At 29.4% G+C, this 15571-nt stretch overlaps 3 protein-coding genes across 7 annotated transcripts in view; 2 read left to right on the top strand and 1 right to left on the bottom strand.

Annotated features, from left to right (window-relative positions):
- LOC107996835 (opioid-binding protein/cell adhesion molecule homolog) overlaps window positions 1–6883 on the bottom strand; it is a 51733-nt gene extending 44850 nt beyond the window's left edge. The window contains exon 1 of the mRNA XM_017055114.3: window positions 6553–6883. Coding sequence (XP_016910603.2) covers window positions 6553–6604 — 52 coding nt within the window. The 5' untranslated portion in view covers window positions 6605–6883. The remainder of the gene's footprint in view (window positions 1–6552) is intronic.
- A 1836-nt stretch (window positions 6884–8719) lies between these two features.
- LOC107996714 (protein MIS12 homolog) lies at window positions 8720–10401 on the top strand. 4 transcript variants are annotated; one of them, XM_017054885.3, is made up of 5 exons: window positions 8752–8876; window positions 8951–9044; window positions 9607–9776; window positions 9865–10002; window positions 10075–10401. In XM_017054885.3, the coding sequence occupies exons 2-5, from the start codon at window positions 8957–8959 to the stop codon at window positions 10333–10335; spliced, it is 657 nt and encodes a 218-aa protein (XP_016910374.1). In that variant the 5' UTR covers window positions 8752–8876; window positions 8951–8956; the 3' UTR covers window positions 10336–10401. The 4 variants fall into 4 exon arrangements, with proteins under 4 accessions (XP_028522019.1, XP_016910374.1, XP_016910375.1 ...); XM_017054887.3 differs by having other exon boundaries at window positions 8848–8876; window positions 8951–9033; XM_028666218.2 differs by lacking the exon at window positions 8951–9044 and having other exon boundaries at window positions 8720–8876.
- A 44-nt stretch (window positions 10402–10445) lies between these two features.
- LOC107996908 (enhancer of mRNA-decapping protein 3) lies at window positions 10446–14984 on the top strand. 2 transcript variants are annotated; one of them, XM_017055234.3, is made up of 7 exons: window positions 10446–11298; window positions 12187–12467; window positions 12663–12833; window positions 12991–13238; window positions 13330–13478; window positions 13570–13809; window positions 13880–14984. In XM_017055234.3, the coding sequence occupies exons 3-7, from the start codon at window positions 12676–12678 to the stop codon at window positions 14471–14473; spliced, it is 1389 nt and encodes a 462-aa protein (XP_016910723.1). In that variant the 5' UTR covers window positions 10446–11298; window positions 12187–12467; window positions 12663–12675; the 3' UTR covers window positions 14474–14984. The 2 variants fall into 2 exon arrangements, with proteins under 2 accessions (XP_016910723.1, XP_016910726.1); XM_017055237.3 differs by lacking the exon at window positions 12187–12467.
- Window positions 14985–15571: the final 587 nt, after the last annotated feature.

Below are 15571 nucleotides of genomic sequence, written 5' to 3'. Positions count from 1 at the left end.
ACATTGGTCACTTTCTAATTTCACGTTCTACTCGTTCGTTATCCGGTATTCCGATGAACGTTTTATTTAACCCTTTCTCTTTCTCTTTAAACACGTTACCTAATAAAATTATTGCCTTCGTATCTTTTATATTGGCGATATATAAATTTTAATAGTTTTAAATTGCGAAAGAAAAATATTTTGTTCGAAAACTTCGGGACTGTAGGAATTTTCAATGCTATTTGATCGACGAATTTGTAGAAACTATTAAATCCAAAAACACGTCGATTGCGTCAATTGGTAATTTTCGATACACAAGAAAAAAAATAAACGCGATTCAATTTGAAATATCTAGATCGGATTTATGATCCACGCGCGTAATAACACGAGTGAATGTAAATTGAAAAAAAAATTCGAATTGTATATCTTTGCGATGTCAAAACACATCATCGTGACAGCACAACGCATCCTTATATAATTTTTACATCGACGTCATTGACGAATGCAGTTTGTTTGGATGACCTTGATCTCGTTTATCATCCGTTCTCTTTCTCTCTCTCTCTCTTTCTCTTTAGTACTTGCAAATAAACCTCTGTATGTTCATAAATCTCTAAAAGGATTCTTCAACAGGTCCGACCTATTAAAATTCCAGGACAACAGCTGGATAGAGGATGAGGGCCTCGATCTCAACTCCCTTAACAATTTCGACTACTATCTACTTAGAAATGATAATAAATACGCTGGTTTTTGTGAACCAGCCTTTGGCGACCTGTTTCGAAATCCCTTTTTTTTAATATCTCCCTCCCCGATTCTTCATCTCGTGAAATTTGGTTGCTTTACTTATCAAAAAAAAAAAAAAAAAGGAAATCAATGGTAATTGAAAACGATCGAAAACAAGATTTTTGCGACAAGATTTTGTCGATAAAAGGATCGAAGATAGGGGGGAACCGGATGTGAAAAATCTAACCCCGACGAGCTGTCTCAAATTCCTGAGATCGCAGGTACGTAGACGAGGCGTCCGTAGACGATAAATAAAACTGAAAGGATTGAAAAGATCCACGACTTGTAGATCTCGGATCGAGCGCAAGAATTACGAGGCACGGATCCATACCGCTCGGCCTAAATACGAATTGGGAACACCGAAATCGTGTCTCGAACTATGCTAACGTTTGTTTCTGCTCGGAAATAAACGCGAGAATCATCGACGTATGTCAACGTGAACGATTTAGAATAACGGAATGTTTCATCGGAATTCACACGCGTGATTCGACACGCGTGATTCATCTCGATTCATCGGTTATAATTACGTATCAGGAATAAAAACGAAGAGATATTTTCATGGAAATGAATTACATCGGGATTTACGTTAGAGACTTTTCTCTAAAGAGAAAGATTGACGCAATAATAGCGGAAATTTCGTAAGATCGATTATCTGGAATGTATACCCGGTTTCGGGTAACGAGTCAAGGGCAACACGAGAGCAGCATACGAGATGTCTTGTTTTATTTTTCGTGTCGAAATCAGGATATCCCTTTACCCTCGATTTGCCACCGTTTTCCTATCCGTTCCGGCAAATCGGAACTGCCTCGTTTCATACTCGTAATCAAACGATTAATCATTCGCTAATTTAGTCGCTGAACCACAGCGACTACTTAAAAGCGCGTTTAACGAGCTACCAGATAAGATTCTTATGTAAATATGTAGCGCAAGAACAGTGTTATCGTGTCTATTCACAAGCGGGGAAGAAAGGCGCAACGAAAGAGGCAACGTTTCTGACAATTCCACGATTGCATAACAACAGAGAAACTCAGAAAATCGATCTAATTTTAAATAAAAACAACGAAACCTTGAATGTATAATTTTTACGGTACGATACGATACGATACGACTTTCAATAGTCGTATAATAGTCTACTCGAGGTATCTATTATCTACGAATATATACCGTTTAGCGAAACTAGTCGAAGAAAATATTGAGAGCATCGATGAAAAAGATAGACGAGATCGTATGATCGAAGGTGTTCTAGGTATAAGAAAAAAAGAAAGAAAAAAAAATTCCAGAACGTGTCCAAGCCTTGATATAACAGCTGAAATCACGAAACCTTTTTCCGTGGAAAAAGGTACGACAATCTGGCGTCAAGGTATCGCGTTTCTCTCGGCTGCGCGAGTGGGCGATGCAGGTATACCGATTGATACTTCTTCTTCCTCTTCTTTTTCTTCTTCTTCTTCGTTCTCTTCCTCTCTGATCTTCCTTTTTAGATCTTCTCTATGAAAAATCCTGAGAGATTCGGGAAGATCGTTTCCTTAAAAGATAGCCACGGTCCAAAACTATTTTTCTCATGCGGGCCTCGACCGACCTTTCCTGTGTGCCACCTCTCCCCCACCATTCGGCCCAATGAAGCTCAATTAATTAATTACTCCGGATAAACGGGGATGAACGTGACGTAATCTTTGATAAGTGTTCGTGTGCCACTTACACGAATGGCCACGAATGGCCCCGATAATTTTCGATGATTGTGCGTTTAAACCGATTGCGATTATTAGGTCCACGCTAATAGCCTACGATTTAAGGAATTTACACGGGCGACCGATGTAAAACCATATTTTGAAAACCGTAATACGCAATGTCAATTATTCAATCGATGTAGAGACCCCACATAATTTGTGCATACGTTATCGTTATAATTCTAGGCTAAATAAATTGTTATTATAGTTCTATAATTCTCTTTGAATTATATAACTTCACAAAGAATTATGTACACAAAGAATTAGAAAAAAGTGCTCGTTAAAACAAGGAATCAGGAAGAAGAAGCTCGTCAGGCGATCGTATCACGTAGTTGTAAGATCTGCATTAATTCTACATTAATTCTATCTTGCACGTTAGGAAGGCAGAAAAAAAAACTAATGATTCAAGGAAACGTGGTCTTTGCAAAGAATTGCACAATGCGCGTAGCATTTTTTATACGGAAAACTATGCGGTAAAATCAAATGATATTTTTTTCTTTCTACGTTTACAACGTTTTCGAGGTATGAAAAGATACGGGGGGAAAAAAACAAGAACTTGGAATAATATAACAGATACGAGCAAGAAGTGCATGGAATAACTGTATTTTAATCAATTCATTTGCATACGGTCACGTATAGTATAATGACAAACTGCTCGGTTATAAATACATAAGTTTACCGTGGCAAATGCTATCGACTGATCCTCAACGATAACATCCATCGCTATCCAACACGATCAGTGATGGGTAAGCGTGCTTGTTCGCACGCGTTTGTTGAATTTCCAACTGTTGCTGCCCCGATTCGTGGCTCGCGATAAAAAGAGAAAACCATAAACGCCACCGTCACCGTCAGATTTCTCGATCGTGTATACATACGTTTCCACGGTATTTTAATACTTTATCAAACATTATCGACCCTTATCTCGAAGACCATTGAACTCTGATTTTATCGTAAAAGGATTTCTACGTAGCACGCGGACGTAGAAAAAAAAAGAGAGAAAAGAGAAATTTTCTCGTTTTCGATATAGATATCAAACGTAAATTCAGATACTATTCAATCGTTAAATATTTTTAGCAAAAGTGATAAAAATTTTCTCTCTTCTATTTACTTATACCCGATAACTGGTTATCAAGAAATTTAAAAGCTATCCAAATGATCTATTAAAAAATAAACTCACTTATTAATTCGAAACCTGCATACATTTTTTAAAAAGATTCATCTCTTTCAGAATTATCTTATTATTTCATACTACTATACACACGAATATTCCATGATATATCTACATAAGATCTCGGCATCTTAGTTTTTCCCGGTTGGAATTTACATCACGTACGAACCGAGTTGGGCCTAGGATATTAGGGATAAGAGGAAGCCGCTCCTATTATTAAGAAAAAAAATGGAACAACCTCCTTCGGGAGGTTGGCGAGCCATCTTTTCGAACGAGCGAGTTACCAGAAATCCGTGAATGCCGAAGCTGGACACGGGGCACAAACGTCTCTCCGCCATCCCACCGACCATCTGCCCCCGGTCATTCTCCTACCTGAAACTTCTCTTCACCTGGCGTCCCTTCCACCTACCCCCCGTGTTACTTTCGTTTATCTTATTTTTCGGACCATTCAACAGACTCTCCGCCAACTACTGCCACCGGTTCTTTGTGAGAGAAGTGGCTGCTGCCTCCGCGAGATATCGTGCTCTCTACCGCATATTTTTCTCAATGGAATTTGCCAACAGCTGGAAGCGTAAGAAACGGGTCTTCCTGCTCGTCGAACCCGCGAACTTGTGCAAAACGTGACGTCTAATTGCAATTCGGACCATGATGAAATGAACGATTAATGTAAGGATAATTCGAGAGACTACGAGAAAACGAATTTCAAAGAAATAAATAATGGGACGAATTTAATAGGGAAAAACGAACACCTCGTGTTTTTCAAAATAAATATAGAAAACGATAGGATCGGTAAATTTAATAAACCTCTTATTGCAAAGAATCATATACACCAATGATAAATTAAACGTGTTCCAAATGATCGAGCAGTTTACTGGGAAAACGAAAAGTACATATTGCCCTCTGATAAATCAATATTTGGTATTGATAATTCTTCTTTTCGAGTTTTTCTTCATTCAGAATTTCCTCAAAATTAAACTAGGCAGATATATATCGTCACCTTTTGATACCTTTCCCTCGACTCCCCAAACCCTCCGATTAATCGACCATTCGCTCGTACAACTTCATTGCTTGTTTCAATGGTATCCGACACTCGGGAATCGCAAAGTGAACTATGCTGTTCCTACGGTAAACTCCATTTCTCGCGCGTTCGCCGCGTAAATAAATGCATGCCGATCGAGCATTAAATGCACACGCTCGAATATGCACAGGAATGTAGTTTACGGGGAATGTTAATGAAACAATTAACTAACATTGCTGGCAACGTCTGGCCCCCAAGGAGAATCGAATGGATAATTCAACGTTACGAATCCCAGATGGTTTGAAACATCGCGTGGCTATTTATCGAATACGGCCGATTCGTCGAATCGTGTCGTACGTAAGCTCTTATGAATGTTGGTTCGTTAGACGAATCGAAATATCCGATATCTCTCTACTACCGATTTCTAACTTCTGTTCGTTAAGTGAAAAAAACTCGAACTCGTCAGACGTCCCGTCGACTGGGAAAACTTATCGAATTCTATCGCGTGGAGCAGCAAACATTGTAACGTTAAGTAAATGTTTCAAAAATTGATAAATCAACATCTTGTGCGATTAATCAATAATCATTGGATATATATATAAGGAAAATCTCGTAGATATTTTAATATTATACGAGAAGTAAGTTTGCGATGATTCGTTTTATAAGATCGTCGATAACGGTACAAAGATATTTATCTATTAGAAATATTTTTTAAGATTTGATATATCATTCCAACGTACGATTTTAATGTAGTTACGTATATATTATATGACTTTCCAGGAAGTACTGATTGGTAATTTTCAGGATTATAATTTAAAACGTTTATGACAAGGTAATTACGTTCGAAGTATTGTAAGAAATTGTCTCTTCTCTCTTAGAAAGGAATCTATCTATTTTTATGGTGAAACTTAGCACATGTTTGATTATAAATGGTACAAGTTATCATCATAAATCACTCAAGATAACATTATACCTATTGCTTAGATGTAGTATTTCTTATAAAATATCCAATGATTGTAATTATTGTCTCGTTATTAATGTTCTAAAATAATATTCAAATTAATTCTGAATCTTATCAATTAATACTTTTTTTTTATATAACAATTTATTTCAATACTACACAACTGGTGTAGATCTTGAATTAAATTGAACCGCGTGGTGAGTAATGTATAGACGAAATTAAACTGGAGAGGTCTATTATCACGTGTTTTATTTATCCGATCATTGAATGAAGGAATTATTTTTTAAATAAACATCTCTAGAACGAAATATTGAAGTACTCGATCGTATTAATATAGTGAATTGAAGTGTTTATCAAATAACGCTATATTTCTCGTTAAACTGGCGCACCAGGAAGAGTAATTAAGCTTTTTTTAAGACAGAGTAATTGTTCCTTCCGCAATGAACGATTACTGGACACAGTGGTCGATGCTACCCACAATGGTAACTATTGCTGCAATTGCTTATACGGAGCGGATGGTGAAGTAATTGTTAGCCGTGATGCATGCAAAATTATCATGCGAGTGGATCCTGCGAAGACCTTAAGGTCTTCTAGCACGATCTTCTAATCACCCACGCTAAGACGAAAGCTTCTGCAGCCGTTAAATCTAAATTTGATTAACTTAATTGAATCTTCGAATAGATAGTAGATGCATGTTCACCACATGGAATAACGAAGACACGTGATAAACGTTTTTTTAATCAGGTTTTATAAAAAAAAAAAGAAATTTTAACAAAATCGAAAAAAATAAAAAAGAGAAAAATCTTCAATATGATCATCATATCAAATTAATTATCTTTTCTGCGATTTTCTCCGATTTCGAATAATTTATCACATGATAATGTTATATATGTTAAAATTCAAATTGAAAAAGATAACTCACCCTGCGCGGTAAGAAGTAATATCAAAAGACCAACAAATCGCAGCGACAGCATGTCGTCTTTGTTTCGAAAGCACTGTCAACAAACGACACAATTGGCACTATAGTCGTCGTTGAATTTGAAACTTTATTTTCAGCTTGAAGAACGTGCTTGTAGAATTGGACGGTAATTTCACGATTTCAATATAATGATTCGATTGAATTAAGAACCGAACGTATCCACCAATACGAGGTGGATACCGAATACAAACTGAGAACAAGCGCGCGTGGTATCCGAAGAGCGGCGACGGAACCGGGCCCCCGGCTTTTTACGGGACTGCGCCGACCGGTTGCGCATTGAACGAACTCGACACGCGCCTGAATTTCTATTGGAATATACTTACACACCTACGATATATATTTGTGTAAAGGCACCGACTACTCTATACAAACGCGCGCCTATACGAAAATGAATATGTATTCGATAGTTCAATGTCGCATAAACGTTGCATTTTTTGCACGAATTTAAATCCAGTTTTTTAATAAAATTGTACTTTCATTTACAATTATTCGAATTTTTTAAATAATTTTGACTTATATTACATGTATTTGCTTTCAATGATTAATAATAAGAACTATTTTTTCCGAATAAAGATTTAATTTTAATTAAAAGCATAATAATAATAAAAATATTTTTAACTTATTATAATCATATAAAATATGATTTTGTATTGATTAAGTTAAAATATAGTTAGGGCAATAAAAATTACGTCTTGAAATGAAAAAAGAAAAAAAGCAAATATTTATAGGAAATCATGGCTAAGCAATCAATTTGCACGGAAAGATAAAAAGAAGGAATACATATCGAATATCGAATTTATATGTGTACAAAGTTTTCTGAACGCATAAAGTATAAGCTCACACATATATATGTACGCGCGTGAGAAGCATGTATTTGCACGATACTTTCGTCGTTCGCTTACCTCTTTCGATTCATCCATTCACTTTGTCATTGTACATAAGACGAAAGCCAAAGAGCATTCACTTTACATTCTTTTTCTTCTCTAAACAAATTAAAAATAACATCCATAGAATATATTTTATTTTAGAATATTTTTGATTAAATAATGTCAAGTTAATATCACAGGAAAATTGTCATTACATTAAATTTAGCAATTTGAATAAAACAACATAATTTATATGTAAATATAAATTCGTAGAAAAAATGAATGATATTGTAATTATGAAAATGAAATATAAAAATATATAATTCGTAATAACATTAAGTATATTATCATATAAATGATTCATACTTTTACAAAAAATGGCGATGATGTCATTTTATGAAGTATATTACAGGTTATATCTATATAGGTATTTTAAATATTGTTAATGAATATGTTCATTTTAAAAAAAATTATAGTTTTTTCTTAATACATTTAATTCTTTTAAATATAAATAAACAATAAATTTTGATTCTTTTCATAAAATAATATGATCGAAATATAATAGTATTTTTAAAACAATCGTTAATTTTTAAATGAATTTTATACTATATATTGTATTTATTTTTATGCTTTAACTAAATTTCACTTAAAGAAGATTAAATAAACATATAATAATAAAAAGCAAATTAAATTTTAAATTGTTGATAACGCAAATAAAAAATATTTGAATTTTATATCTTTTAATGTCAACAAAAGACTAACATTTTCATTTCCCTTTCCCGTGATAATAAACAAAGACTTTATTTTATTTCGTATATGCGATACTCTTTTTTAGTAGAAAACAACTATATATAATTTATATATAATTTATATATAATATTTATTTTTAAATACGTACTGTTTATACAAAATAGTTTTATCAAAGCTTTTAGAATTATAAAATGAATCTAAACTATCGAATTGTTTGATACGAATTATAAGATAACCTACTATAATATTTTATTTTTCTTAAGTTCCTAGTATAGCCATCTCGTGATGAAATTGTGAAACTGAAATGTAAAATTTATATAACTATTCGTGATATGTGTTGCTAAGCGTATAAAAAATGAAATTTAGTATTTGAAAATAAGAAAATATTTTTGTTAAGATTATTAATATATTAATATAAACTGAAAAATATGAAAAAAAAGGAATCATATGTATTTTTCGGTGTAACCGGAACAGTGAAATTTCATTCGCAAAAGATGTCATTTGATTGGTTATTTTTGAAACAGGTTAAAATCCCGCTAAGAAACTCCGATGTCTTTACGAACGCAAAGGGACAAAGGACGCTGTCGTACGCAAGCAGATGGACGCCATGTTCATTTGTCAACGGACGTCAAGGTGTGATCATCGGAAAGAGTAAGATTGCTTCAAAAAATATGAAGATATTAAGTGCTTTCATTGAATAATTCTACAAGTTAATGTGTATTTAGAACGATATGGCGTCTTTGGATTTACAAGATCGGAAGCTAGAAGAATATGAAATGCAGCTGTTTAACTTTCATTCAAGATCCGTGTACGCTACTTGTAAGGCGCCGCCGTTTTGAGTTTCACTTGAATGCTTTTCAGATTTTATGGCATTCTTGTTGTGTACAACTATATATTCTAATCGTTGGACGGGTGCACTCTGGTATCATGTGGATTTGCTCATGACTAGAGTCACACTCGTCCATTGCTTGGAATACTTTCACCAGCCTTACGGACGAAGTTGATCACAAAGACGACTACGCTTCACTTCTTTTCTCATCTCATCTCATCTCTTCTGTTCTCTTTTCTTTTCTTTTTTTCTCTTACATTTTTCTCACAGATACCAACAAATAAAATTTGACTTTGAATCAATATATGTATCAGATTTCTATTACATTTCTTTCTTTTATTTTTATGTGTATTTCTATCATTTAAATGCCTGAATTAAACTGAAAAATATATATAAATAAATAATATAAAAAAAAAATTATATTTAATAAATTTATTTTTAAAGCTTGAATGATGGACTTATAAATTTTTTTATTGCTAATTCTTTAGTAATATACTATTAAAATTAGGATATAATAATAGCACAAGTTATACATTCCTTCTTTTTTTATAGTGAAATATATTGTGAATGAAAGGATTCATTGTACAATTAAGAAGATGTGTGAGACAATTGAAAAAGCATACAAACTAAATTCTGAAGATTTAGCAGTACTTAAAACAAATCAAAAACATTTAGAAAAAGCATATTGTAAAGGAGCAATACCACATTTAACAAATATTAAGGTAATTACATTAGCTAGTAATGTAAACAAAAAAATAAAGATATCTTTTTTCCTTAGTATTTGTGAAAAAGTATAACTACTTTGTTTAGACTATTGTAAAAAAATGTATTGCTGTTCCAAGTAATGTTTTGTTAGAAGAGGACAAATGTCAGAAGATACAATATAATGACACAGAATTTAAAAACATAAATCAAAAATTAGAAGATTTACAACAAAGAGCAAAAAGAGTATGTATTTAAGTTTTTCTATTGAGACTATTTTAAATAATAATAAAATCTAATTTTATATGAACATTATAGGCTACTATTTTAAATTCAATATTGAAAGAAGAACTGCAGTTTTTAGAACAATTTCCAATCACTGAAGAAAATATAAATGAAATGTGTTATATAACAGAAAATATTGTACAAAATCCTGATGTAATTGAAAAAATGTATCAATTAGTGGAAGATTATAATCAATTTTCCACAAATCTTAAACCGACATCAATAACAACAAAAATGAAGTATAATACAGTAGATAATCTTAAATGCAAAGAATTTGATGTAAATAATTTATAAATTTAAAATTTTTTTATAATTTAAAATGATATTTATATAAAATAAAATTTTATTTGTTTAAGATAATTTTTCTACAAATAAATTTTTACAAAAAAATGTTAAAATTTTTTAAATTGACATTATGTTATATTTTCATTTTATGAATATATTTCTAAGAGATTATTCTTATCATAAAATTAAAAATTCATATCACTTGAACAAATATCTAGCAAACTGTACATATTTTTTCTATTCGAACAAATTATTTATATTTCATATGTTAATTTTATTATACTTATTTTAATTAACATAAAAAGAAATTTCTATAATAAGGAAATATTTAATAGTAATCAATATATAATAATTAAAAAATAATAAATTAACGTAGTTAATAGTTAGATAAAAAAAAATTGTATTATATAACAACTAATTAATATTCTACATGAAATTTATTAAAACTATGAAAATCTTAATATAAAATCTTAATATAAAAAAAAACGAAAATAAAGTGGAAAAATAAAAATCAAAAATTCATAAAAATTTAATAATTATAAATATACTGTTAATCTGTTATTGACTCGTTCACTTCCAGCATAAGGTCACTTACACGACTCCCTTCTTCTTAGATATATAAAGAGGGGATATGTTAGACCAGCTACCCACAGTTAGGTTTCTTTCACATAAGCAATGAAAGCTTGTACATATACGACGAGACAGGAATCTTTTTTGTGTCCACTGTGTCTTGCGTGCTTGTGTATAAACTGGCATTCCCGGTTTTAGCTTCTTTCTTTCTGCTTGTCTTGATAGTCTTATATTCAGCTTCCACGCATTTGTGTAGAAAAGACCTTAGAGTATACTAGCGCTTCTCCATAAAGCATTTCGGTAGTGGGGCTCGTCATAGTGGGGATGTTCACTTCGGCGCTTAACAAAGATTTACAAGCATTATTCCGGCACGTTTTGCTGAGTATAATTGAATGAAATAAGGTGTGCTATTATAACTTTTTATTTCTTATTAAAATAATTTTTATTATTACATTAATATCAATATTATTGTTAAGAAAAAATAATATTAATAAATTAGTTTAAAATGATTATTAATGATTAAAATAAAAAACATGTTTTTAACAAAGGTTATATATAAAATAATTTCAATTTTTTTCAAAATTATTAATATAATTTTGAAAATGAAATAAAAGTTGAAATGAAAATATTAAAAAAATAATTTACATATTTGAAATTGATTTTAATTTTATAATATTTAAAATTATGATATATTGAATATGATATATGATATGTGTGTGTGTATATATATATATATATATATATATATATATATATTAAACATATTAAAATATATATTAAATTTTTATTGATAATTAAATATTATAAAAGTAAAAAAAAATAAATTATGTAATAAAGTAATTATCAATTTTAAAACTAAAAATTATAATTCTTTTTTAATTATTTAAATATTAAATGAATATGTTAAATTTTAAACTTGATAAAAAAAATTGATCACTTTTTGATTTGAATTGATTAATGTTATTATAATGTATGAAATATACATAATAAATGATAATATATATGAATATATTATCTATGTTTTTATAAAATATTAAAGAAAAATCAAATTGAGCAAATAGAGCAACAATCAATTGTTTTAATGTTTCATTTAAATTTCTCGGTAACAAGATTTAAATTTGTATTTCGTTGTATTACATATATATATATGTATACACATAAGTATATATGCTGAATTATTTTATACTTATATAAAATTTGTGCTTATTTTTTTAAAAACATTTTATATTGTATATATAATTATATGGAAAATATATTAAATATTTAAAAATTTTTAATATTTTTTTTTAGTGAAAAATCGATTGTATGAAAAATGAACCAATGATATCGAGGTATACTTGCTTTTCGTGTAGCATGTTGAATAGTTCCTTATAAATGATAGGGTTAGAGTAGGGATGAAAATATACAGAAATTGGTGTCCGGTATTCCATGTTAATGAATGTGTTGTCATATGTTTGATAATACTTTTAAACATCAAAATAACTTTAAAGTCTTAAATTAACCGTAATATTGTTAGGTGAAATAATTGTTCCACAGTAAAAAAAAAATTTACATTCAATCATCTACATTAGGTTTGTATAATCTATATCTTTACAATAAATACTGATTTTCTTTAACTCATAATTAGATAATTCATAAAATAGTTATTTAATAATAATATTATTATTATTAACACAGTTTCATAGTTATTATTCATATAAAATAATTAATTTTATTAAAATAATTTTATATAGAATATAATTTTTTCAATAAATTCTTATGTTCAGCTAGATAATCAGGATGTCAGAACAATTTGTTGGTTGTACAGTTTCTGTAAAGTGTATTGAAGAAGTTGGAACTTATCAAGGACAAATATTGGATTTAAATAAAGATTGTATTATACTTTCAAAAGCTTTTTGTAATGGGGTACCTCATAGTTCACCTATAGTAGTATTATGGTATCTTACTAATGATAATTTAATTTTAATAATTCCTTATTTTTAAGCTTTTGATAATTTTCATAAAAATATAAATATTAAAAAAAATATATATTTAAGAATTATTATTTTTAAATTTTTTTGTAAAAAATATATTAATTTTATTTTTAAATTTTAGTGCAAAGGACATATTAAATGTAGAATTTATATCAATTAATGAAACAGCACTCAATACAAATGATAATAATCAAGCACATAATAATGTAACTGTAAAAAGACCTATTGCTAAAAGAGCTGGTAGATCATTTTCAGAAAGTGTTTCATCTTCTGTTCAATCTACATCATCACAAACACAAACAAATGTTAAAAAACCAAATAGTTCTCAATCTATTATAGAACAATCTGCTAATGGAAAAATTCCATTAGGTATAATAATAAAACAAAGTTTTTTATATCAAATAAACATTAAATATTACTTTATAAAATATTAAATATTGATGTTGATTTATTCTTTCAGCTGAATCTGTTGATAAACCAATACAAAAAAAATTAAGTAATAGACAAAGAAATTTAGGACGCGATGAGGATACATTTGGTACTCAAATTGATCAATCGTTGAATCAAGATTTTGATTTTGAGAAGAATTTAGCTTTATTTGATAAAGAGGTTTGTGTTTTTTTATTCTTCTCTTGATACTTGATTGTCTCTTTAAAATAATTTTAAAAGTTATGTATATTTAAATTAGTTAATTTTATAGGGCATGTGGCAGAAAATAAATTCTTTAAAACCTAGAAAACAAAGGCAAACAGGAAACTATAGGCATGATGAAAATATTATTGTTTCTGAACCAACAGATCTTAGACAAATAATGGTACCCAGTGCTGGTGAAATAGAATATGTAACAGACAATGGTTTAATAATTCCTAGTATAACACTTAATCTTCATCGTCAATTAATAGGAGCAGCAGATCGATTGGGGATTAGTTGGGAACGTAGAGTATGTAAAATAAAGATAAAAAAAAATATATATAATATTTTTTGCTAAATGAAATTAATATTAATATCAGGTAGAACTTCTTGGTCGCGCTGGCGCAGAAATTACATTACAATTATTAGGAGGAAGTCATCGATTAGATCCAAATAATGCACATCAGTGGCCAACAGTTATTGCTCTTTGTGGACCTCATCGTTCTGGTGCTGCAGGTGTTAACTGTGCTAGACAATTATCTAGTCATGGTATTAAGACAATAGTTTTTGTAGAAAATTCTGAAGATGTTTTTCTCCTACAAGAATTGTCTTTATATAAATTAACTGGAAACAAAGTAGAAACGAAATTTAAAAATTTACCGTCAATGGTGGATTTAATAATTGTAGCTCTGTGTGATGAAAACTCACCAAGAATGATTACACCTATAGCAAAATGGGCAAGTAATAATAGAGCACCTATTTTAGCTATTGAACCTCCAGCTACAGGAACACCTGGTATTCTTAGCAAATGTAGTCTGCTTGGTGGATTACCATTATCTCATAGTGTTGACAATGGCAAATTATATTTATGTAATCTTGCACTGCCAAACGAAGTATATGCAGACGTTGGTATAACATATAGGTCCCCTTTTGGACCAAAATTTGTCATTCCTTTGCATTCCAATAATTCTTAGCAAATTTATAAAAAGGATCATGCTTCTAATAAAATGTTATAATTTAGTGTACTTTTACTTTTATGCCTTGCTAATAAATTTATACTTACATCGCAAGAATATTGTCCGAATTTAATAATAAAAATCATGTGTAATGTAGCATTTAATGTTATACAGTTGAAATGTAGTTTGTGTATAAACTGTTATAATTTGGTGTGCAAAGGCAATTGTGTGTAATATTCTTTTAAATGTATAAGTATACAATGTATACATGAGATTAATATATAAAAGATGAATATACAATGTTTGGTTTTGTAAGTTACATAAAAAAATAAATGCTTTTAAATAAAAGTAATAAATTCAAGTAAAACTAGTACATCAATTTTTAAACATTATAAAAGATATATAGAAACTCTACAAATACTACAAGTATTTGTTACGCAAATGTATTATTTCGTATTACAAGTATATAATAACAACATATTATGATAAGTAAATATTCCTTTTACAAAAAAATATAATCATACAAAAAGTTTTTTACATATGCGTATCTCATTTTCATTTATAATTATAGGAAAATATTAATATTGATGATATTTTTAAAAAATATTAATAACATAATTTAATAAAATAAATTTACTATTTAATTAAATTCGAAATGAAAACATTATTCATTATACAATAAGAATAAAATTATTTTTCACATGTGATATATTGTCATATAAAATTTGTAAAATATTTACTTATAAATTACTCATTTTAAATTTTGAAATATTGCTAAAATTACAGTTAATAATAATTGAAGAAACAAGATTCAAATATCTGTTAATTACGCGATTTCCATTTTAGCTTTTATTTATTTTCGTAAATTGAATAATTTAAAACAATTTAAAAAATATTTCTATTGCTATAAAAAAGTTGCTTGTAGCCATTTTTTATTGAATAATGTACGAAATATAGTAGTATAATTCAAATAATTAGTTGTAATAAATGATTGTATAAGATTTATTTTAATTATAGATAGCTTAAGTAAGTTATTTATATTGTATATGTGTAAATATATATTTATATATTTTGGAATTTAGTCTTGAAATTTAATGATGATAAATTCTATAAATA

Source organism: Apis cerana, linkage group LG2 (genome assembly GCF_029169275.1).
Source record: "Apis cerana isolate GH-2021 linkage group LG2, AcerK_1.0, whole genome shotgun sequence".
In the NCBI taxonomy this organism is placed as follows: domain Eukaryota; kingdom Metazoa; phylum Arthropoda; class Insecta; order Hymenoptera; family Apidae; genus Apis; species Apis cerana.
Note: the sequence above shows the minus strand (reverse complement) of the source record. Positions and strands in the feature narration are given on the sequence as shown.

Bases quoted from the DNA above. Each gene is read 5' to 3' on its own strand.
- LOC107996714 (XM_028666218.2), top strand. From the start codon at position 8,720: ATGTCATTTGATTGGTTATTTTTGAAACAGGTTAAAATCCCGCTAAGA. The intron at 8,877-9,606 runs GTAAGATTGCTT...CTTTTTTTATAG, and splicing joins AGGTGTGATCATCGGAAAGA to TGAAATATATTGTGAATGAA. The intron at 9,777-9,864 runs GTAATTACATTA...TACTTTGTTTAG, and splicing joins CACATTTAACAAATATTAAG to ACTATTGTAAAAAAATGTAT.
- LOC107996908 (XM_017055237.3), top strand. From the start codon at position 12,676: ATGTCAGAACAATTTGTTGGTTGTACAGTTTCTGTAAAGTGTATTGAA. The intron at 13,239-13,329 runs GTATAATAATAA...TTATTCTTTCAG, and splicing joins TAATGGAAAAATTCCATTAG to CTGAATCTGTTGATAAACCA. The intron at 13,810-13,879 runs GTATGTAAAATA...TATTAATATCAG, and splicing joins GGATTAGTTGGGAACGTAGA to GTAGAACTTCTTGGTCGCGC.